This window comes from Dipodomys merriami, unplaced genomic scaffold, assembly GCF_024711535.1.
Source record: "Dipodomys merriami isolate MVZ:Mamm:240054 unplaced genomic scaffold, mDipMer1.0.p SCAF_129, whole genome shotgun sequence".
NCBI classification, from domain to species: domain Eukaryota; kingdom Metazoa; phylum Chordata; class Mammalia; order Rodentia; family Heteromyidae; genus Dipodomys; species Dipodomys merriami.
Window position 1 is genome coordinate 2710837 of NW_027202593.1, and position 23684 is coordinate 2734520.

The 23684-nt window shown below is 43.9% G+C and overlaps 1 protein-coding gene across 5 annotated transcripts in view; it reads right to left on the bottom strand.

Annotated features, from left to right (window-relative positions):
• The window catches only part of LOC138824463 (centrosomal protein of 126 kDa-like), a 35320-nt gene extending 11776 nt beyond the window's left edge, over positions 1 to 23544 (bottom strand). For 2 of the 5 annotated variants that reach the window (XM_070018348.1, XM_070018349.1), the window contains exons 1-10: positions 23243 to 23544; positions 18950 to 19069; positions 16803 to 16948; positions 15267 to 15378; positions 9293 to 9485; positions 5703 to 7782; positions 4187 to 4299; positions 3561 to 3636; positions 2231 to 2440; positions 518 to 582 (exon numbers count right to left, since the gene is read on the bottom strand). In XM_070018348.1, coding sequence (XP_069874449.1) covers positions 518 to 582; positions 2231 to 2440; positions 3561 to 3636; positions 4187 to 4299; positions 5703 to 7782; positions 9293 to 9485; positions 15267 to 15378; positions 16803 to 16948; positions 18950 to 19069; positions 23243 to 23325 — 3198 coding nt within the window. In that variant the 5' untranslated portion in view covers positions 23326 to 23544. Of the gene's footprint in view, positions 1 to 517; positions 583 to 2230; positions 2441 to 3560; positions 3637 to 4186; positions 4300 to 5702; positions 7783 to 9292; positions 9486 to 15266; positions 15379 to 16802; positions 16949 to 18949; positions 19070 to 23242 lie in introns of those variants that run through there. The other 3 variants (XM_070018350.1, XM_070018351.1, XM_070018352.1) reach the window with 2 other exon arrangements.
• Positions 23545 to 23684: the final 140 nt, after the last annotated feature.

Here is a 23684-nt window from a genome sequence, read left to right on the forward strand (position 1 = left end):
AAGTCCAGTGAGGAAAATATTTGTCTGGAAATCTGGTGGAAGATGGCACTGACTGAAATAAGGATTATGAAGGAGGGCAGGTTTTGTGGGGGAATGTAATGTGTAAGTCCCAGCTGTCAGCAAGCAGCTCTGAGCACTGGGGAAGACTGGCGCGCTCTTCAGTGTGGGAAACCATACTTCCCCACACCGCAGCCGCGCTCCAGTACCACCTGTGTGTGTCTGTCTCTGCATTAGGCCGCAGAGACTGTTTTGATTTACATATGCAGCTTCACAAGATTCCCAATAGTAATGTTTAGTTTTGACCCCACCAGGAACCTGTATGTGGAGGGGCAGCGGTCATGGCCAGATGTCAACTTCCTGGGAGTTTCCAAACAGATTACCTACCTAAAAGTCTGGAACTTCAACGTCAACAAAGAGTTCTTACCATTAAAAAAAAGTTAAGCAAGGTCTTACTGTACTGACGCGTCACATCATGCTATTACCTAAACAGAAGCGAAGACCTTCCTTAAGTACTTACCAGAACTGGTAGTAATTGTAAAGTATTTCTGATAGATGGATTTCTGTAAATTATTTCTTGTACATCTGAAAAATTGTACCATGAGACAAAAAATTCAGTTAATTACATAAAGAGAAAAGATAAAACTAAAATAACTCAATGTTAAAGTCTTATGTGTCAAATATTTAAAACTGAGCAAGACTCATTTTCTATTGACTACAGCCTATACTTAAATTAGGTCCAAACATAGAATATTTTTTTTTTATTTTTATTTTTTTTGGGGGTCCAGTCATGGGGCCTGAACTCTGGGCCTGAGCGCTGTCCCTCAGCTCTTCAGCTCAAGGCTAGCGCTCTACCACTTGAGCCACAGCACCACTTCTGGCTTTTTTCTTTTTGCTTATGTGGTGCTGAGGAATTGAACCCAGGGCCTCAGGTATGCAAGGCAAGCGCTCTACCACTGAGCCACCTTCCCAGCCCAGAATATTTATTGTTGGTAGTGCTTTTTCTACCACTTTAGACATACTCCAGTCCAATAAAAGTAATTAGAGTCACACAAAATTTAGGTTGATAAAGGTGAATTCCTAGTACTTTGACTATTTTACGATAATCTTCATTCAAATGTTGTACTTTACTCCCTTTTTATCTTTATCTTTTTTTTGGGGGGGGGGTCCAGTCGTGGGGCCTGAACTCTGGGCCTGGCACTGTCCCTCAGCTCTTCATCTCAAGGCTAGTGCTCTACCACTTGAGCCACAGCACCACTTCCGGCTTTTTCTGCTTATGTGGTGCTGAGGAATTGAACCCAGGGCCTCATGCATGGGAAGCAAGCGCTCTACCACTGAGCCACCTTCCCAGCCCCATCTTTATCTTTTTTTTAAAAAAAGTAAATTTCATCCTTGCAGCACCTAAGGAAAAAGAGAATTGCTCACTTAACTTCTAAGGCATAAAATGTGAGTAATTTGATCAATACTCATCTTTTTAGCTGTTAGGCTATTTAGTCCACATAGTAATAAGTAGAGAAGAATATGACTGAAAATAATTTGAGCAGAATCTTTCATATGAAGCATTCAAATATACAGACATGTATGCTGGGTGGAGTGGCTGACATTTGTAATCCAGAAACCCAGGAGGTAAAGCCTAGTCTGTGGTCTGGGCTGAGCCAGGTCAAAACCACACACCCTACCAGAAAAAACTGACAGATAAATGGGAGGAGGGTATGGCTCAAGTGGTGAAGGACCTGCCTAGCAAGTGAAAGGCCCTATCTACTGTCTGTCTTTGTCTCTCTCTCTCTCTCTCTCTTACACACACAGACACACAGACACACACACGCCCCTCAAACAAAAAAACTAGGAATGTCTAATAGAAATGAAAAATTTCCCCAAGTTAACTTGATTTGGGTATCCTAATTTTTGTTTTTGTTTGTACCCATACTGGGGTTTGAACTCAGAGCCTGAGCAATGTCCCTGAGCTTTTTTGCTCAAGACTGGGAGTCTGCTACTTGAGCTACAATTCCAACTTCTGGTTTGTTGGTGATTAATTAGAGATAAGCATGTCCTGGCCTTTCCTGTCTTGGTTGGCTGCAATCAATATTCAGATCTCAGCCACCTGAATGGTTAAGCTTACAGGCCTGAGCCCTGTGCTCTGTGGGACAGGTGACAGACGCCATGGGATCTGTAAGTGAGGTAGCCTGGGCCCGTAATGCCACGCTTCTCGCAGAGGACGCTGCTCCACACTCACAGTGCAGCCTTTCGTCGAGGTGCTCAAGGGAGTGCAGGATCTTCTCTTCTTCAGCTGACAGTGCAGAGATATTGGACTGCTGGGTTTTACTTAAAGCCAGGCTTGGTGTCTGTAGCTGCTTGCTATTCAAGACAGTAAGAATTTCATCCTCAGGCAGTGAAGTTTTCACTAGCTTTTCAGCCATCAAAAACGCGAGGGTACTATCTGAAACTACAGAAACTTGCCATCAATTATTCTTTGATCTTTTTGTCTGGGGATCAGCCCTTCTAATATGCTTAGCTGTGAAGGCATACAGAAAAACACACATATTCTAGAGGTGGAAAAAAAGGAATAGTAAATTTTTTTTTTTACTAATAGTAAGATACTAATGAAAAATTAAAGTAGCAGAAAAAGTAAAATAGTAAAAAACTTGCAACTAATATTTATAATGCTAAGATTATTTCTAATACTTAGAATATGAAGTATTCCAGTAATTTGCAGGAATCAGAAAGAAAATAGCAAAGCTGTACTATACGGGGAAAAAGAATATGAAGAGTCAGTTCACCAAAAAGAAGTCTATTGTTAATAAAAAGAATATCAAAGTCTAAATCAACAATAATAACTATTTGCCTATCACATAAGCAAAAACAAGAAGTGATTGTGCCTAAAGTTAACACCTATCACTGAAGGAATCTTGAATGATAATACTTTTTTTTTTTTGTCAGTTGTGGGGCTTGGAATCAATCAGGACCTGGATGCTGTCACTTGAGCCACTTCTAGTTTCTGAGTGGTTTATTGGAGATAAGAGTCTCTCAGGGACTTTTCTGCCTGGGCTGGCTTCAAACTGCAATCCTCAGATCTTGGCCTCCTGAGTAGCTAGGATTACAGGTGTGCGCCACAGGCACCCAGCTGAATGATAATACTTTTCAGGAAAATACTTTAACATATATATATATATATATATATATATATATATATATATATATATAATATATATATCCCTATCAATGATTATTTCCTTTAATCCAGTATTCATTTAATATTCAGTTTTATTCAACAAATATTTATTGGTTATAGCTACCAAGTACTGTAATTTTAATTCTGTAAATCTTACAGAAATAATTGACAATTTAGAAGATACTTTGATGTAGAAAATATTGAGCACAATATTATTAGTTCATGAAAATCTGGTAATAAACAGAAGATGCTGGGGGGTGAGGCGAGTTCAGGTCCCAGTGGTGCTTTTGCAATCACATAATCATAAACACTTGAGAAAATACGTGGAAAACAAAGGTTTAAAAAAAGCTCTGAGAACATTTAAGTAAAACCTACCTTCTTCAATATTACATACCTTCTTCCATGTTAGGAGAACCACTTTTAGTATATTGTGGCTCACTTAAAGTTAGTTGGACATTTTGTCCAAAATTCTGTAACAAATAAAATATTCAGTCAATTTAATTTCACATTTGAAATTTGCGATACATGGACACTGAGAGCTTTTAATTGCTTTATCTTTATCTGTATTTTAAACTACCATTATTCATGTAACTTGGTTCTTTTACTTGTTTAATTTTGGAAACTAATAGCTACCACTAGATTACGGCTTTTCTAGGGTCCCAAGTATTTTAGAAGTATCTTATGTACAATGGGAAATTTCAGATAGTAGAGTTGTCTTGGACATTCCTTCCCTCCCATGTTGAGACAGGGTTTGCGATGGAGGCTGGCAGAGTGCTGGGATTACAGGTGTGCCCCTCCATGCTTTCTTACAGTTGGTTTAGAATCTTCGCTGGTAACTGGGCCATTGCGGTCAAACAGAACACAGCCAGGAAATGCAAACAGCCGCCAATGAGAGCCCCATGGTAGCTCTCTGTGGTTGGGGTAAATAGCGGTTAGCAAGAGCCCAGTAAGTACTTGAAGAGCATTCGCTTTTCAAGTGATTTTTCATTCTTGCAAACTTTTTATTAATACCATACTTACAATCTTTTGCTCACTGTACTTCTGTCCTGCACGCCCACGGATTTTTCTTTCCTGCTCTAAAAGAGTTCTCCGTTTATTATCAACAATTCGTTTTCTTCTTGTAACAGTAGAACCTTAAACAAATGCCAGCACAGGGTCAACAATTATGCAAGTTGAGTAGATAGTATGTATCTATTACAAATGTCCAGGTGCCTTCCAATGTCACAGAAAACTGTACATTTCATATACTTGTTCTATACAGGGCACAGTTCAAAACATTTGAAGCTGGGCACTGGTGGCTCACACCTGTCATCCTAACTACTCAGGAGACTGAGATCTGGGATCACAGTTCAAAGCCAGCCTGGGCAGGAAAGTCTGCGAGACTCTTATTTCCAATAAACCACTAGAAAACCAGAAGTGGTGCTGTGGCTCAAGTGGTAGAGCATTTGCCTTGAGCTGAAGAGCTGAGGGACAGCGCCCAAGCCCAGAGTTCAAGCCCATGACTGATTAAAAAAAAAAAAAGAAAAATAGAAAAACTGTCTTGCTCCTGAAGGGTTTTATGGTTAAAGCCGTGACCTCCAGAGGTCCTGGGAGGCAGGCAGGTGAGACAGGCCACTGGTGTGCAGGAAGAGCATATTGGAATTCCAGGCTACACTTCTATTGAAGAAGGAAGCCTGCTTCCTGCGATGCGCGGGCTCACTGCGGCAGCTGCGCCGCAGAGGCCAAGGTGAGGGCCGGCTGGCCTCAGAGCTCTGGGGCTTGGTGCGGGGCTCGTTTGAGCAGGATTTCATCTATTGCAGTGCCCAAACAAGCCCTCACAAAAGGGGAAGGTGCTGAAAGCACATCTTCAGGGCTTTCTCTAGATGTGCAACGGTCACTACTGAAGGGGAGGGGCAGGTACTTGGCAAGGGTAGGTGACGCGGGGACGGCTGAGCACCACTAAGAGCAATGGCATTTAACTGACCTTTTTTAATAGATGAGAAGTACTAAAAATTATCTTTAAATAGTTGTACAAAGGAGCTGCCATTTAAGAAAGCAGTGTATGAATACAATGCATATTTTTTTTCTCGAGAATTTTGAAAAAGCTTAAGATAATGGTATCATTTTATTCCTCGAATGAGGTATAGAGCAGATCAAATCTGAGTTGTCACTATTTTGTAAAGTGGGGAGGGGTTTAGGCACATCTATTAGCTTATAGCTCTTTAATAATTTTAAAGAAAAATAAAGGAATATGCTCTAATATTCACTTACTTAGGATAATTTAAACAGTGTTTTCCACTGTGCACACTTTTATAGAGTGTGTGGCTACACTGGTCATGTCAGACTAGTATGGGACAAGAAGAGATCCTATTCCGTGTTCTTGAAAATGTCTTGAGATGTCATAAAAAAATGGAGGCTGGAAAGAGTTTCTTAGTTCAGCACAGGTTAGGCCAAGCTTTAACTCCTGGATCCAATTATTAGGGAGACAAGTTATTTTTATAAGACCAAACTGTTAATTTAATACCAGTAAGGAAAAGTTGTGCAAAAGCTTTCTTACCAGTGGCTCTCTCGCTTTGGCACAGAATAGTATTCTCTTTTTTCCACGAGGGAATCAGCTGTTCTTTAGTATTTCTAAGATACATTGACTGATAACGTCCCTCATAAGCAGGACTTGTTTGGGGGCAGTGAGTGTCACCCTGCGGGGCGACCACGTGCGGGCTGTTTGGGTGACTTGCTTTCGTGAAGGTGTGGCACTGGGAAGAATAGTAGGATGGGGGAGAGGGCATCACAGTGACCAGGTCTGAGTGAGCATCTGGCTGGGGAGGATCACTTTCCTGGCTCCATGGATTCAGGCTGTGTTCTGCTGGAAGGACGTATTTTGAATTACAACAGTTCTGTGTAATCGCGTTTGGGGAACCTGCAGGCATTGCGGATTGACACTGGCACATGTGTGTATTTTCACCACTTTGGATCTTTGCTGTTGGTTTGGGAGGAGGATGAGGTATGATTAGTCTGCCCTGAGTCTGTACAAAGGAGTTGCCTCTGCTTGTGGACTGTGTCTGGACGACAGTGCCTTTCCTGTTCACATACACAAAGGTGGACTGGGCTCTTGCAGATCCGGCTCTCCCAGTGGCCTTCGCTCCGCCTGGGGGAGGATTACCTTTCTGGGTTTTAGAAACTCCACTCTGTGCAGGGGCTTTGCTTTCTTCTTTTTTAGATGCCGCCCAGGCTTGTTTAATGAAGTTATAACCTGAAGGCGTAGAGCAGTTCAAAGGCACGTGGTCTGTTCCAGATCCTTCTAAATTAGCAACATCTCCAGAGACAGAATCAAGCTTGGGATTCGATCCATCCACAGAACTTACAGCATGGGCGGGGGCGCTGGCTGCGTGGCTGCCAGCGTCACTCTGCCCTGGACACTGTGGAGTCGTTCCCGCTCGGTCCCTCAGGAAGCCGCAGTCCTCAGCACTCTCCGCTTGATGCTCACTTTCATCAAACCACCTTAGTTTTTTACTCATCTTTGGAATCTCTGCGCCTTTTTCCTTTACCTTTGTTAGTTCAATACTATCCCTGATAGCTGCTGCTTTTTGGTTTCTAAACTTAAAGCCTTGATTTGTGATCAGTGTCTGCAGATAATTATGCTTGTATTTAGAATCTTTCTTTAAGATGCTTTTAAGAAACCTCACACTACTTTGCTCATGGCTATCATATTTCATTTTCTTGTGCTGGTCAAGTAAGTCGTTTACATTAGACAATGATGCCTTTTGTTTTTTGTCTTTTGAATCAGGATTTTGAGGTATAGCGGTAGCTTTGAAACTGTCTGAAAAGAAAGGCAACTCTTCTTTATTACAATTGAAATATTTTATCTTTTCTTCTTGCATGTCTTCCAATTCATCTAGCTTATCTGAACACTGCACTGGGTCAATTTCTTTTATGTGCATATTGCTCATCGGTACAGTCCTGGCACACTGTCGATTAGATGGAGGAAAGAAAGCTGTTGCCCTTGGTACACATGAAGCCGGGCCTGAGGATGTTCCATTTCCTTGAGTTGACTCAGGTAATTTCTTTTGGTGTGAGGGCGTGGCTGCTTTCTGAGCGGCAGCGGGCGAGCTGGTCCAGGTTCTGCTGACTGGGACCGGAGCGCGCTCCGTGACCGAGCCCCTCTCCTTGCGCCTCCAGGTGGCAGTTCCAGAGCTCTTCTTGTCCTTCCTATCCAGCGCTGCTACAGGTGGGCTGTACACAAAGACGACGGGACTCCTGGCAGCACTCACAGCTCCATCCACAGTTCCACTCACAGCACATGGATTTTGCTCTTTACTACCGAGATGCTCCTGGGGAGGGGCAACAATAGGCTTATTGGAAATATCTGGGGAAGGTGTGACATTTTGAGTACCATGAGCATCCAAATTTGTAAGCCAATTATTTATATGTTGAACTTTTGAGAAAAACAGTTTATTATCATCAGAGCAGTTTAGATGAGCTGACTGTATATTTGCTGATAAGAGGGGAGCAGAATCCTCTTGTGCTGACGGCGCTTCATTAAATGTTAGGTACACCTCTTCGCGCTCACCAGCCTCCAGACTGTCTATACTTGAGAGGGTCTCAGAATTGGTGATCTGATGAACTTGGTCATAAAATTTCTAGGGGAGAAAAAGAACATTGTTTTATACCTTAAAATGTTTTAAATGGCAAACTTTAATGACTTACACTGTTGTTACTGAAGTCTAAATACTGGCCTATTAACAGAAGAATATGAATACAGTGGTAAGGCTCGTGAGGACTCTCCATCTCTCAGGGGAAAAACAGGGGAGTAGCAAAGATCTATAGAAATATATGCGGACTTTAATTTCAACTCCTAACTTTTCCAATTATTTTAAACATAATATGGCTTAGAATTAATTTTTGTGCTGCTATTCTATTTCAAATGTGGAGTTTTCTTCTTTCTTTCTAACTAGAGATTGAATGGCTGAGAGTTTATTTCAGACAAGCAAAGTCACTTTCTGGCCTCAATAATGCTACCAGTAAATATACCAAAGTAATGAAAATGGCAACTATCACTCAACTCTGGGCTTTTGAATGTTTTGTAATAGCAAGTAAAACTTTGGAAAATAGTTATTTAAAAACTGTACTTTTTTCCTGAGACAGTCATTGAGCTTGAATGAGACTGCTAAACGCTTTAAGCCTTGAATTTGCCCTTGTGCTGGAAGGGGAGTTGCCCTGTCCTGCAGAGGGGAGCCTGTGGTCTGCAGTAGACCTGCTTGCTTGTCAGCTCACATAGGCACTTAGTCAGAATATCTATTCCTGGGCCCTGATGATTTAACATTTGGAGGGGGCCCATAAAAATGGTATTTTTAGCTCAGCGTCAGTGGCTCACACCTGTAAGCCTAGCTACTCAGGAGGCTGAGATCTGAGGATCGCAGTTCAAAGCCAGCCTGGGCAAGAAAGTCCGTGAGACGCTTATCTCCAATAAACCAACTAGAAAACCTGAAGTGGTGCTGTGGCTTAAGTAGTAGAGCGCTGGCCTTGAGCTGAAGAGCACAGGGACAGCGCCCAAGCCCAGAGTTCAAGCCCCATGACCGAACAACAACAACAACAAAAGTATTATTTTTAAAATTCTCCTAGGTAACTAACTATAACTATAGGATGGATTTAATCTTGATATTGACCAACTGACAATCTCATAAATGTGTGAAAATATTTACAGGAAGGAATCGGCTGATACTCATTTGTGGAACAAAAAAAGATCAAAATAAATGCCCTGCTAGGAGAGATTAGTAACTTCTGTTACATTTCAAATAAGAATCTCATACAACATGTGATACAATTTTAAGGTTCCTTTTTATAATGAGCTCTATTACTCATACTTCCTTTACATTGTACTTTCAAATAGCTTACATGTTTGTCATAAAGTAACACTCAGTAAGCACAGTATTTTTGAAATAGGAAGTGAAAAAAGAAGAATAGAAGAAAAAGAAAGGAACTTGGGAAAAACATAAGAAAAAGTAAACCCTAAAGTTTTTTTCCAGTGTCTGTGATAAATCTGTGTTGAGTACCTCACACCCTCTCCGGCCCACACTTAACCAACAAGATACACTTCTGTGATAGAGAACACTGGACCGAAGTCTTAGCGGCACATTTACAGTTTCATACTTGCAAGCTGCTCAAGCGCTGGTCTTCTAGGCGCTTCTGCGTCTCCTCCAACTGCAGCTGAAACGTGCTCCTGTTAGCAGCCATGTTTGCCGTGCTGTGGTCCTTCACGTCTTTATCACAATTGGTTTTGGATCTGAGATGTTTCTTATGCTTGTCATTTGACAAGGCTGAAGACAAGGCAGAATCTAGAGCTCTGTGAACAGACATACAGATACTTAGCACATTTAAATAAAATTAGTTTCTATAAGTAGACAAATGATACATTTGTGTTATAGGAGTGCATGTGTCAGATAATCTCATATAAGGATATTGGAGAAATATATAGATATATTAGAATGGTGAACTGAAAGCATTCAATAATACAAAAAACAAAAACAAAAATGGTTGTGAGACCACTGTGCCAATAATGGAGACTGTCAGGTAGGAATGCCCAATTACTCACGACCTTATCCCACCCCTTCTTTTATCATCTGGTGGAGTAGAAGTATCTCCTGTAAATGGTGTCAGGTCCCATGCTTGGTTCTTTAAGAGTATCCCCGTATGGACAAAAACAGTCCTCATTACCCTTTGTTCTGAGTTAAAACCAGGCTAATCCATTCTCCTACAACTGAAGAAAGCTGAAGACTCAAGCAGATAGAAATAATGAACGGTGCTTAAGGAGGTTTGGGAACTTGGCTCTTAATAAACAGTGTTTGTTTTTGGTCTGAGACTGGAACTCAAACTTGGTACCTGACACATTTACTCGCTGGCTAGTGCTCTACCAACATTTGTTTTTACAATGGTTTCAGAAAAGCAAATGTAATTGGACGCTATAGAAGAGGTATCTTCAATACAGCATTTACTTATGTGCCAAGGTATCACATCAAGATTACCTTATCTTCTATCACCTGGAAACCAATAGCATACTTCATTTCCGGATACAGTGCAAAGCAAAGAGTTTAGTGAGACTTCGTTGGGGAGGATGGGACAGAAATGTGGATAATAGAAAGCTGACTGCCTGTGCACTGTGGCTGCTGGTTCGGGTCCTAGGGCGTTGATTACCAGGTTCAATTCACTCCTTACCAACTCGATGAGGATAAAAACGTTTTGGCAAGGGACATAGGGCTGCAAGTAACATATATCTATCTCCAAAACCCATATGTATCTTTATTTGGACCAACCAAAATAGTCGAGGTCAGTAATAATTCCATTCCTATCTCTTTGTTCTAATGGGGAGATCAGAAGAGCAAGTTCCTGAACATTGAGGGTCTATTTCTGTCTCTTCCTTTTATATATGCTTCCCTGCTTCTACAGAATTCTTCCCTTTCAGTCATCCTTTCCAAATAAAATAAAGCTAAGTCTACAAAATGTCTAATAAACTCCAATTATTTACCTTTAAAGTTGTCGTCTCTCAACTTTTTCTTCTCTATTCCTTTCTTCTCTACTCGACTTTCTTCTCTTCTCTTCTCTACCTTCTTTCCCCCGTGAGGAAGACTGAATGGATGGATAGGAGTGAAAGGAGAGGGAGAGGTGGAGAGAGAAGGAGAGTGAAGCATGGGAGGGAAAGAAGAAATCACAAAGGAAGAAGAAACAGGAGACACTGGCGAGGGAAAAGCAAAGTAAGTTGGGGACAAACATGGAGAGGAAGATGACTGCAAGGGAGAGGGCACAAGAGGGGCAGATGAGGGAGAAGAGGAAGGCAAGGGGGGGGAAGGAGAGGAGGGGGCGGAGAGCACTAGGGAGGGTGGAGAGGATGATGCTGACATGGAGCGTGGTGAAGGCACAGCAGATGGAGAGCCACAGGGCGGTGGATGGGAGAGAACTGGGGCAGGGGGCTGGTCTGCAAAGACCTGTGGTTGGTGTGACCATGTGGCTTGTAGAACAGATTGCTGAACCGACTGGAAAAGACGTTCAGGCAATGGATGGACCCGAGACAGGGTGGAGAGAGGCTGAGGAGGCTGAGCGGACACGCAGGAAGGCTTCAAACTAGGGAGCGCTTCCAGAGGGGCGGGGGAAGCACCCAGTCGAGCGGGAAGGGACCGGCGAGCAAGGGCAGGCACTAGGGAGGCTGGGGTAGAACGCGGTGCTGGAAGGAGACGTTTGGGTCTTAAAGTTTTATGAAATAACTTGTTCTGTGAGTCAGGATCAGGAATAACTGGAGAACTTAAGGATGGGTGTGGTCGAAAGTTAGGTGGGTCAGAGGGAACAGGGGCTGGGGGACGAGGGAAACTGTTAGAAAAGCTGGGTGTAGCTGGGGCTGGCGGACGCGGGAGATGTTTGAGTGGGTAGGACGGGAAGGGGGCTGGCAGACAGGCCTTTGAGAGAGTGGAGGGGACAGATGGCAGGGGACGGGTCTGGCGGGTGGGAGACACAGCTGGGTAGCTAGGAAGAATTTGGGAGTGGTGGGATGACACGGGGGCCCGGGAAGGGGGCAGCTGATCAAACAAGCCGGGATTGGGTGTGGAGATAGCTGGACAGGAAGGGATGGACCTGCACAAGTGGAAAGCATGGGACAGGCAGGGAGAAAGAGCCTTGTTATGATGTAGAACCATGTGCTGGGCTGCCTCTGTGGGTGTGGCTGTCATTTTTGTCCTTAGGCTGGAGGCATGATCTTCCATGGTCAGCCAGAGCCTTTCCCAGGGGTTGAGAAGTACACAGGACAGCCAGGCTCTGCTCAGTCCTTGAGCTCAGAGGCTGAGATGTACACAGCCCAGCCAGGCTCCCTCTGCTCAGTCCTTGAGCTCAGAGCATTTCCAGAAGTCTGTTAGTCATACGTTCACACAAACATGGGCTGGACAATTTTGTTTAAAACACTGGTACAAAAGGCAAATAAAGGTCACCTCTGGATAGCCTTTTCAGGGTAGCATGTGGTTCTAGAAGCATCCTTCTCACCAAAATACATGGATATTGGAGATAGATATCTAATAATCTCATTTTATTAAAGAGGGAGCACTGAATATGAGTGAGAATATACCATCTTTTACTCTCAGGAACTAGGAAGACTTATTGTATGTTTAGAATTCTAGTCCCTTATTGATACTCCTACATCTCACTATTTCCTGAAGCAGTTTTTATGTTCATAAAACACTTTGATTTTTGTAGTTTAGTTATGTTTATAATAAAAATATTTCCATCAACCTAATACCTAATCCTTAATATTCTACTATCTCATATTTGTACAGTGTTAATAGTTTACAAGGTACTTCCACATATATTACTAATACTATTAAATATCTGTGGAGAGAATTCTAATTTTTCAAGTATAAAACCATAGTGTTCTCTCTGTAGCTTCATCATGCTTTGTTGATTTTTAAACATATAACATTCATGTGATATTTATACACACAGACAGATATGGGTATCATGAAGTCAGATTCACAACTTATCGTCCCCTTTCACGTTTTCCTCCCCTGACCCTATTGACCTTTCCTCCACAGTCGTTAATGTTTTAACTCATACCCCCTACTCTGCTCAAGCCCAGGGGAAAGCTCTGGCTCTTTCTCTTCACTTTTGAGTTGCTTCTAGTTCTTTCTATTCTGGCAACGCTTACACAAAATAAATGCATGCTGCATGCCTGCTTCAAAGTTTTCAGTCACCATTTCTAGAACATAGGTGTGATTCAAGGCCTCCCTCCTAACCCACCTGCCCACTACTTTCTTCTCACTGTCCACACCAGCTGGATTAAACCGTCTGAAGTTACCTTAGCAAGCGCATCCTCTCCCGCCTCTTTTAACACAGTTCTTTTTTTTTCTGTCTCAAGTTTTTTTAATCAGTCTCTAAAAAAATATGCTTTTCATCTGTTAAACTTCTGGCCATGTTTATGCCCTTCTGGAAGTACTCACAGCCCTGGTCTTTCTTCATTATTTATTGACAACTTCCAAAGTACTTTGCACTGAACTAAACACTACTTTGTGCCTGTTTCCTTCCAGGATCATGACTGATACAAGTTGTTATGCTACTACTTCAGGATTTTTTTTTTTTTTTTTTTTTTGTTGGTCGTGGGGCTTGAACTCTGGGCCTGGGCGCTGTCCCTCAGCTCTTCAGCTCAAGGCGAGCGCTCTACCACTTGAGCTACAGCACCACTTCTGGTTTTCTGGTGGTTTATTAGAGTTTCACAGACTTTCCTGCCCAGGCTGGCTTTGAACCGTGATCCTCAGGTCTCAGCCTCCTGAGTAGCTAGGATGACAGGCGTGAGCCACTGGCGCCTGGCAAAATTTGAACTTTTTTTTTTTGGTCAGTCATAGAGCTTGATCTCAGGGCCTGGGCGCTGTCCCTCAGCATTTTCAGCTTAAGGCAGGCGCTCTACCACTTGAGCTACAGTGCCACTTCCTTCAGGATTCTTTAGAAGCCATTTGTTTTCTGTCAACTACTTTTTCCTTAGTTTCTGCGAAGGCATCCCTTTCCACAGCCTAGCAGTGACCCTGGCTGTCCCGGCTGTCCTGAGTGCAGCCTCTGCCTCCCGCTCTGCACAGGCGGCCCCTGCCACGGCGCACCTGCTTCACAGCCCGTAACAGCCGCTGCCTCCACTTCACATTAGCTCAGGTCTTCCTCATGAACTCTGAATCACATATTTTCTGTGTTTGTTGACAGAGCCCCTTCTTTCACTCCATTATTCACAATTGTTCATGATAAACTGCCATGGTAAGTTTTAAATATTTTGATTTTACTCAACTACTTAAAATCCTCTTACCTTAACTTTTGTATTTCTTAACATACAGGTGCACTTTCTTTTCCCATCTCATGGCTAGCCAGACTTTCAGAATTTTGTGTTCTGATTCACCCACATTCTCACTGCTTGCAGTACACTGCTTTGCCCATGCTCCACCCACATCCTCCAGGGTTAACTCCTATTTTCTTCAAAGTTTTGCTAAAGTTGGGTGCCAGTGGCTGACTTTTGTAACCCGAGCTTCTCAGGAGGCTGAGATCTGAGGATCATGGTTTGAAGCCAGCCTGGACAGGAAAGTACATGAGACTCTTATCTCCAATCAACCGGCAAAAAGTTGTAAGTGAGCTGTGGCTCAAGTGGTAGAGCACTAGACTTGAGAAAAAAAAAAAAAGGCTCAGGGACTGCATACAGGCCCTAAGTTCAAGCCCCAGGACTGGCACACACACACACAAAAGACTTCTCCATTTCATGAGGTCTTTTCTAAACTTGAGTGAAATGTGAGGGGATGCAGTTTTTGTTTGCTTTTAGCCCTAATCAAGGGAATTACTGACCAGTTGAATTTTAAAAATGGAATGTTATATACAGGAAACAGAATAACATAATTCATTAGAATACTTTCATGTACATAAATGTTAAGTACTATCATCACTAATTTGGCATTTTTCTACCTTTTCTTCCTCTTTTTCTTGTCTGTGCTGGGTCAGACCCGCGCCTCATGACAAGGCAAGCACACTGTCACTCGTGCCTGTCCTTCTCCCAGATACCGGGGATATCTATCGGGGCGGTCTATTCTGTGCTTTAAATGACTCACTCATCAAAGTTTGGAGTGAAACCAGAAGACCTTTTTGAGATGTAGGAAAGAATTTTCCTTACTGAAAATACTTTTAGTAAGGAAAAGGTTCTTTTTAACTTTGTGGCATATCTACCACTAAGTTAGTCTTTTTTAAAACTAAATCTATTACAGTTTAAAGCAATTTCATTTTCCAAGCAAACATTAATAAAAAATTATTAAAACAACTTTGATAATTGTTTCCACAGTGTTTAATATGGGCAGTATTTTTTAATGTCAAAGACTTTTAAGATAATGAATTAGCATTCTAATTTCACTCTTGTAGAAATTCTATTCTTCCCAAATAAATAAACAAAACAATCTAAAGCAGAGAACAGTAGTAGTCTTGGACTGGAACAGAGCACAGTGACAGAGCATTTGCCTGTAGCCAGTGCAGGGGCCCGAGTTGAACAGACCTACACATTCAGCATCAAGAAAGCCATACATTATAATATACAACTACTAATAAAAAATATACTAATTAAAACAGTAATACTTACCTCCAGTTTACTGCTGGTCTGTGAGAAAAGGGAATGTTTACTTCTGGATTTAAATTGGATTCCTGAATTTGTTTGAGGGCCTCTTCTAATGGAGGAACTGGTTTTTGAAAAACTACAAGGAGAGTAAAGGTCAAATAGTAAAGACTCACTCTATATTCAATGGTCTTTTTATAATCCAATTGGTCAGTAAGAAAATAGTATTTTTAAATGCTTGTATAAAGAGAACAGATTTCTACAGACATGGTTGCCCATGTTTGTAGTCCCAGCTACTTGGCAAAAGGCAGAGATCAGAAGGATCATGGGTCAGGAAAATGTTAGCAAGACCCCCATCTCAACAAACTTTGGCTTCCTCCCGACCTCGCTCCTGTTGCTCAATGCTCTGCCTTGGCCTGGGCCCAGGATTGTTAGAACAAGGACTATCGCCTGCAGCTTCTGAGACTTGGAGCTAAAATAAACCTTCTGCTCTTTGGTTTCATGCTATGTACTCCGTCAAAGCGATGCAGAGTCTGATTGGCATTCACATATACTCTGGTCAACTTAGCTACTCTTTCTCATTATTTCCATTATCAACTGTACATCTATCCACTGGCTACTCGTACGCATAAATTGTGTGTGTGTGCCTGCCAGTCCTGGGGCTTGAGCTCTGGTCCTGGGCACTGTCCCTGAGCTCCTTTTTGCTCAAGACTAGCACTCTATACCACTTGAGCCACAGCACCACTTCTAGCTTTTTCTGTGATTAGTTGTAGATAAGAGTGTCATAGACTTTCTGCTTGGGCTGGCTTTGAACAGCAATTCTCAGATCTCAGCCTCCTGAGTAGCTAGGATTATAGGCATGAGCTACCAGTGTTGGGCAAGCATACATTCTTTTTGGTTGGTGCTGGTGGTGGTGGTTGTGGGGCTTCAAATCAGAGCCTAGACACTGTCCCTAAACTTTTTTTGCTCAAGGCTAGCGCTCTACCACTTTGAGCCACAGCTCTACTTCCAGTTTTCTAGTGATTAATTGGAGATAAGAGATAAGACTTTCCTGCCCAGACTGGCCTCAAACTGTGATCCTCAGATCTCTGTCTCTTTTTTTTTTCTTTTGTCAGTCGTGGGGCTTGAACTCTGGGCTTGGGTGCTGTCCCTGCACTCTTCAGCTCAAGGCGAGTACTCTACCGCTTGACCCACAGCACCACTTCCAGTTTTCTAGTGGTTTATTGGAGATAAGAGTCTCACGGGACTTTCCTGCCCAGGCTGGCTTTGAACTGTGATCCTCAGTTCTCAGCCTCCTGTGTAGCTAGGATTATAGGCATAAGCCCCCGGTGCCTGGCTAGATCTCAGCCTCTTGAATAGCTAGGATTACAGGTGTGAACCACCAGCACCCAGCTAGTATATACTCTTACTCCATGACTTTCTCTTGTAGTTCAGACCCATATTTTTAGGTGCTGATTTGATTTTTTCATATAGATGGGAAACAAGGACCCCAAAATCAGTGCAAGTGACCTTTCACAGACCGATAACCTCTTTCTTTTCATTTTTGTTCTAGAAGGTAGGTACCTGCTCTCCTCCTCTGTGAGAGGGGGACATGAGCACGCTGGAATTTTTCAGTAACTTCTTCAAACTTCTGTTTTCGCTGTTGAAGTATATGTTCTCTAATTTGGTATTCTCTTTCTTCTTGTTCTTTTCGTTTATCTTCAAAAGCTCTATTCCAAAAATAAATAAAAAGGAATAGTAAGTTAAAATAAAAACTTAACCCAGAAACATAGTCTTAAAACACTGTCCTATTAATAAGTGTTTTGTAGTATGGAATGTTGCGTAAGTTACGTATGTCAATCACGTTCACTAGACATGCTGCACAGACTTGCAAGAGGGAGAAGAGCAGGTCAGAGGTTTCAGGGTGGGTGGCGGGCAGGGATGGGCTGTGCCAAGAGTACCTGCAGTTTCCACCAAGGCCTCTCGCCCTTGGAAGTTGTATATATATATAGTTTTTGTTTTTTGACAGGGCCTGGGCGCTGTCCCTCAGCCCTTCAGCTCAAGGCTAGCACTCTACCACTAGAGCCACAGCACCACTTCTGACTTTTTCTGCTTATGTGGTGTTGAGGTATCGAACCCAGGGCCTCATGCATGCAAGGCAAGCACTCTACCACTGAGCCACCTTCCCAGCCCCGATATATATATTTGGGAAAATGCTAGCAAGAATATACTAAGAAGAAAATAAACATGATTTCAAGCAGCTGGGGGAAACAGCCAGCATTTAATTTTGGAATGTTTCCTACTGACCACCACTGGGAACAAGAACTGAAGGTGTCAGTGTGGATGACAAATGGAGAAAATAATACTTTAAGAAATGTTGTGATCACACTTTAGTACATAAAACATACTTAGATGAAAATCTGTCACCATCTTTATCAAACACTTGGGTCATGTACTTTTGGATTCAGAAGTTAAAAGGTATAGATAAACAATAACAGTGAAAGGTATGAGATACACAGTAAATAAGAGTAATTAATTTCAACCACTTGAATAAAGAAAGTGTTAAAGAGAAATACGACGTCAGAAAAAATTACAGGTAGACAATTGTATCTTCCCACGTGTGGTTTGCAGCATATATCCAGTGATGCAGTTAATAAACTCCAGGGATTTTCTGTTACTTGGGTGTTATAAGAATGCAGGAGGGCTGGGAAGGTGGCTTGTGGTAGAGCGCTTGCCTTGCATGCATGAGGCCCTGGGTTCGATTCCTCAGCACCACATAAGCAAAAAGGAAAAAAGCCAGAAGTGGCGCTATGGCTCAAGTGGTAGAGCACTAGCCTTGAGCTGAAGAGCTGAGGGACAGCGCCCAGGCCCAGAGTTCAGGCCCCACGACCGGACCCCAAAAAAAAAAAAAAATGCAGGAAAGGCAGGGAAAAACAAGAAAAAATACAGAACTGCTGTCTTTATTTTTATTTTTATTTATTTATTTTTTTTTGTCGGTCATTGGGCTTGAACTCTGGGCCTGGGCGCAGTCCCTCAGCTCTTCAGCTCAAGGCGAGCACTCTACCACTTGAGCTACAGCGCCACTTCCGGTTTTCTGGTGGTTTATTGGAGATAGGAGTCTCACGGTCTCTCCTGCCCGGGCTGGCTTTGAACCGAGATCCTCAGATCTCAGCCTCCTGAGTAGCTAGGATTACAGGCGTGAGCCACCAGCGCCCGGCTGCTGTCTTTATTTGTTTAAAACTAAACATGTTAAGCAGCAATTGGATAGTTTTATTTTACTTTGCAGTTTATAAAGCTTTTTAGTTTTGGGAGGAAGTTATTAATCTGTCAATCACATTTCTGCCCTTCCAGTTTCTTCCATTTTTGTAAGTAAATGAATGAGGATTGTACAGTAGGAAAATGATATAAAGCAAATATTAGAAATTAAGTAATCATAATTTTTAATCATCACAGTGTGATACTGAAAATAAAGATATTTAATCGTGATTTAGAGCTGTGTCCATGGCTTAACAAGGAAAGACTATCACAGTTACAAGTCAGCAAACTAGACAAAACCTGCTATCTTGCTGCCTTTGCAGAAAATCAGTAGCACAACTGAAAAAGCCATTTGAATCTTGATCGGTGTTTTACAAAGCACTGTCATGACTGGATTCGCAGCGCGTTACGAAAGGAAGACCCGATGCCTCCTCGCTTGCGCTTTCTATACTTCTGGAGAAAGCACAGTGACTCACTTTTTTCTCCGGTTAGACTCCATAAAATATTTACGAGCTTGGTTTCGACATATTTTTTGTTGCTGCAGTAATATTTGACGCTCTTCTTCTAAGTTTTTCTCTAGATGGATTTTCATGTCTCTGATGCCAGCAGTAAGTTAAGAACAACAGTTTAAGTCTTCAGTGGGTATGGTGATGAGCAGACAAATATAATTACCACCTGTGCTAATGATGTAATGGTGTTTGTTTGGAACATTAGTGTTAGTATATGATCAGAAAGTGTTTTATATAAAAATTCTTTAACTGGTATTGAAATATAAGGTATACACCACTTTCTCTGGTGTGGGAGGGGATTACTTTTAGAAATCATGAGCTCAATAAGGAGACTGCTGATCTTTATTACACAGATATTTGAAAATTTACTAATGTTACTTTCTTAAGCAGGTATATAAACAAATGAAAGGCTACATTTCCCTAGTATAAAGTAGACAAGCCGGGTACCGGTGGCTCATGCCTGTCATCCTAGCTACTCAGGAGCTGAGATCTGAGGATCTCAGTTCAAAGCCAGCCAGGGCAGGAAAGTCCTCGAGACTCTTATCTCCAGTAAACTACTAGAAAACTGGAAGTGGCGCTATGGCTCAAGCAGCAGAGCGCTCACTTTGAGTTGAAGAGCTGAGGGACAGCGCCCAGGCCCAGAGTTCAAGCCCCACAACCGACAAAAACAAAATAAAATAAAAAAATAAACCAGATGAATTAAATGTTTCAACTGATCCTTTAAAGTATCAAATTAATATCCAAATATTTAAAGATCAAACAACTTATTTGCAATGTTTGGAAATATGATTTATCTATTTACTTATAGGCTAAGAAAAAAACACACCTGGACAATCATATATAGTCACGTGTTAATGCAAAAGTTCTGAGAGAAGAAATGGCATATTTTGATTATCAGTTGAAAGTTATCATATATAACTATAAACTTTCCTAAAATTACTAATATTGTTTTTGTTTTTTGCTTGGTTATAGAGGCCTGAGCGCTATCCCTCAGCTCTTCAGCTCAAGGCTAGTGTTCAACACTTGAGCCACAGTGCCACTTCCAACCTTTTCGGTTTATGTGGTGCTGAGGAATTGAACTCATGGCCTCATGCATGCAAGGCAAGCGCTCTACCACCGAGCCACCTTCCCAGCCCCTTACTAATATTGTTGACTTCCCTAATTTATTTGTTTTGATTACCATGATTTATCAGTGTTTTTCTCTTGTTATTTTGAATGAAAACAGTCATTGCCATGTAATTATTCAATGACTCATCACTAAGTAGAAACATGTGCAACTATACTGAAGGTAGCCCTTGTATGGAGTCTTTTGATTTTGCTTAGGCTTGCCTTGGTCTGTGATCCTCCCTTTTGGACAAGTACCTGGCATTATAGGCATGCAATACCCCTGGAGGTCCTGGGATTTGAACATAGGGCCTCATGGTTGCTAGTCAGGCACAATACAGCGTGGGCCCTTTTTGCTGTGGATATATTTGAGATGGAATCTTGATTTTCTTTAAATTTTTTTTTTTTAACTAGGATTAGACTGAGATCTTCCTATTATACTCTCCAAAGTAGCTGAGGTGACAGGTACATACCAACACACCCAGTTTTTCTGTTGAGTCTTCTGAAATTTTTGCTCAGGGTGGCTCTGAATCACAGTCCTCCCAATTTTAGCTTCCTGTAGCTAGAATTACAGGTGTTAGCCGTGATTCCTGGCTCTTAAACAGATTAAAATGAAAGCACTTCTCTCCCTCTATCTCTACATATATAGTTTTAATATATATATGTAATACACACACATATATTATATAAAATTATATATAATCTTTATGTATACTAGCAAAAATATAAGCCAACACACATCTGATTTTATTTTTTGGCCTTTTGGTTGTCTACTGATCAGTAACAATTTGTTTACTTTAGCTATATATTATGTATATTTTAATAATATAGGAAGTTATCACAATTCTAGAATAAAGCACTTTTATGTTCTTGAGCCGGTCCTAGGGCTGGAGTTCAGCCTGGGCGCTTCCCTGAGCTCTTCTGCAGGAAGCCAGTGTTCCACCACTTGGAGTCACAGCTCCATTTCTGATTTTTTGGCAGTTAATTGGAGATTAGAGTCTCTCCAAGGGACTTTCCTGCTGTGCTGGGTTTGAATTGGGATCCTCAGATCTCAGCCTCCCGAGTAGCTAGGATAACAGGCATGAGCCACCAGTGCCTGGCTAGAATAAAGTCTTTTGGGTAATATTCACCTGATAGAGTAGTAAATTGCTGATGTATTCATAATTTGTGTGTGTGTGTTTATGTCAATGTTCACATGACATTTATTTAAAAAAATGAAAATGATGAAAACACATATGTTTTTTCAATGAGCTATTTCCCCTGTATTCTGATTCGAGACAAATTAGTGTCACAGTAGTTCAGTGCTCAAGAAGCTACAACGTCAAGGGGATGAATCACATTCATAGACTACCTCTGAAAAGGCAATTTAGGGGAGCAGCAAGAGCAAATGACAAACCCCTAGGGGTGAATAATGGAGATGAGAGGAGCCATGAACTCCTGCTGCAAGGTCTGGTTCATGAACTTGGCTCAAGGAGGAGAGGCAGAGAAGCCTGAGTGTGTGTCACCTCTGAGTGTGTGTCACCTCTGTGGAGCTCTGCGCCCACACCAGTCTTCCTTAAAAATGAAAGCAGCAACCCCAAGTTGGAGACAGTGCGGTTAAGCAAAAGGGGGAAGGGATATTCATGATCAGTTTGGAAAGGGAAACTGTTTCCTGAGAAGGAAGATGGTGGTTTCGACGGACCATCCCTGCCAACTCTGAGAAAAGACGGCACCCTAATTATCCAAGGTTCTGGGAAGGAATAGCAGGCTCTACTTCAGTTTTCTACAGTGTCACCCGCACTCAATGTGGTCTCACTCAAATCTTTGGGAAAGCTCAGAACTAAGCGCCGAGTGTGAACGTCCCGGTACCTCTCCCTCTCCAGGGCCGTCTCAGGCCGGGGCCTCTTAGGACAATTCCGATCACTGGCCGTGCGCGGCCTCCTGCAGGGCCATGGTTAGCTGGGTGGCCAGTGGGTAATGTGCCTGGTGGCCAGGCAGCTCCCCAAAGGACACGTCCCACCCGCAAGTCGGAAGGAGGGTGTAGCAGGGGTGGGCGCACAGCTGGGGAGGGGTGCTACGGGACAATGGCCCTCCCACACCCGGGGAGGGGGGTGGGCCAGGCCGCTCCCAGCCGACCCTGCCCCATCCCCGCCTTGACCCGCGCCCCCCTTTACCCGCACCCTGCCCCGGCCCCCACCCAATCCAGACCCGGCCCCTGACCCCGATCTAGATCTAGACCCAGCCACGGCCCCAGGTCTAGATCTAGACCCAGCCACAGCCCCCAACCCCGATCTAGATCTAGACCCAACCATGGCCCCCACTCCAATCTAGACCCAGCCACGGCCCCAGATATAGATCTAGACCCAGCCACGGCCCCCAACCCCGATCTAGATCTAGACCCAGCCACGGCCCCAGATATAGATCTAGACCCAGCCACGGCCCCAGATATAGATCTAGACCCAGCCACGGCCCCAGATATAGATCTAGACCCAGCCACGGCCCCAGATATAGATCTAGACCCAGCCACGGCCCCAGATACAGATCTAGACCCAGCCACGGCCCCAGATATAGATCTAGACCCAGCCACGGCCCCAGATATAGATCTAGACCCAGCCACGGCCCCAGATATAGATTTAGACCCAGCCACGGCCCCGATCTAGATCTAGACCCGGCCACGGCCCTAATCTAGATCTCGACCAGGCCATGGCCCCACTCCAATCCAGACCCACCCAGCCACGGCCCCAAATATAGATCTAGCCCCAGCCATGGCCCCCGATCCTGATCTAGATCTAGACCCGACCATGGCCCCCACTCCAATCTAGACCCAGCCACGGCCCCCGACCCCGATCTAGACTCGGCCACGGCCACATCTCTGGTCTAGACCCGACCACTAACCCTGATCTAGACCCAGCCCCCGACCCCGATCTAGACACTGCCATAGCCACAGTCCTGATCTAGACCCGACCCCTGACCCGGCTCTAGACTCGGCCACAGCCCTGATCTAGACCCAGCCCCCATCCCAATCTAGACCCGGCCATGGCCTCCTATCTAGACCCCGACCCCGATCTAGACCCAGCCCCATCCCAAACGATTCCCGGCCATGGCCCCCGGTCTAGATCTAGACCCCGACTCCGACCAAGACCCGGCCCCCGCCCCGGCCTCCGCCCGCAAGGATACAGGTAGGTGCCGGGCCGCGGCCGCCCGCAGCTCTCGCGGCCGTCCGGGCCCAAGCCCAGAGCGCCCGGCCTCGCCGCCGCCATCCTTCACCTGGGCGCCGCCGCCGCGCTCGCCGCGGGCGCCTCCGGCATGGCAGCCCCGGCCGCCGCCTCGCCCGCACCCCGCCCCGCCCCGCGTCACGGGCGCCCGGGGCTCGGTCGTGGCAAGCCTGGCTTCGCGGCGGCACTGGCGGCTGCAGGGGCGACGGCGGCGACCGAGCTTGGCGAGAGCGGAGGCTGCGGCTGCGACCTCGCCGCGGCCATCTTGACAACCAACGGACGCCGCGTCCTTCGCGACGGAATCCAGGGGGCGGGCCTCCGCCCCGGAAGCCAATGGAAGGAGGCGGCGGCGGGGCTGGCGCCAGGGCAGCCAATGGAAGGGTGCGAAGGCGGGGCTGTCGCTC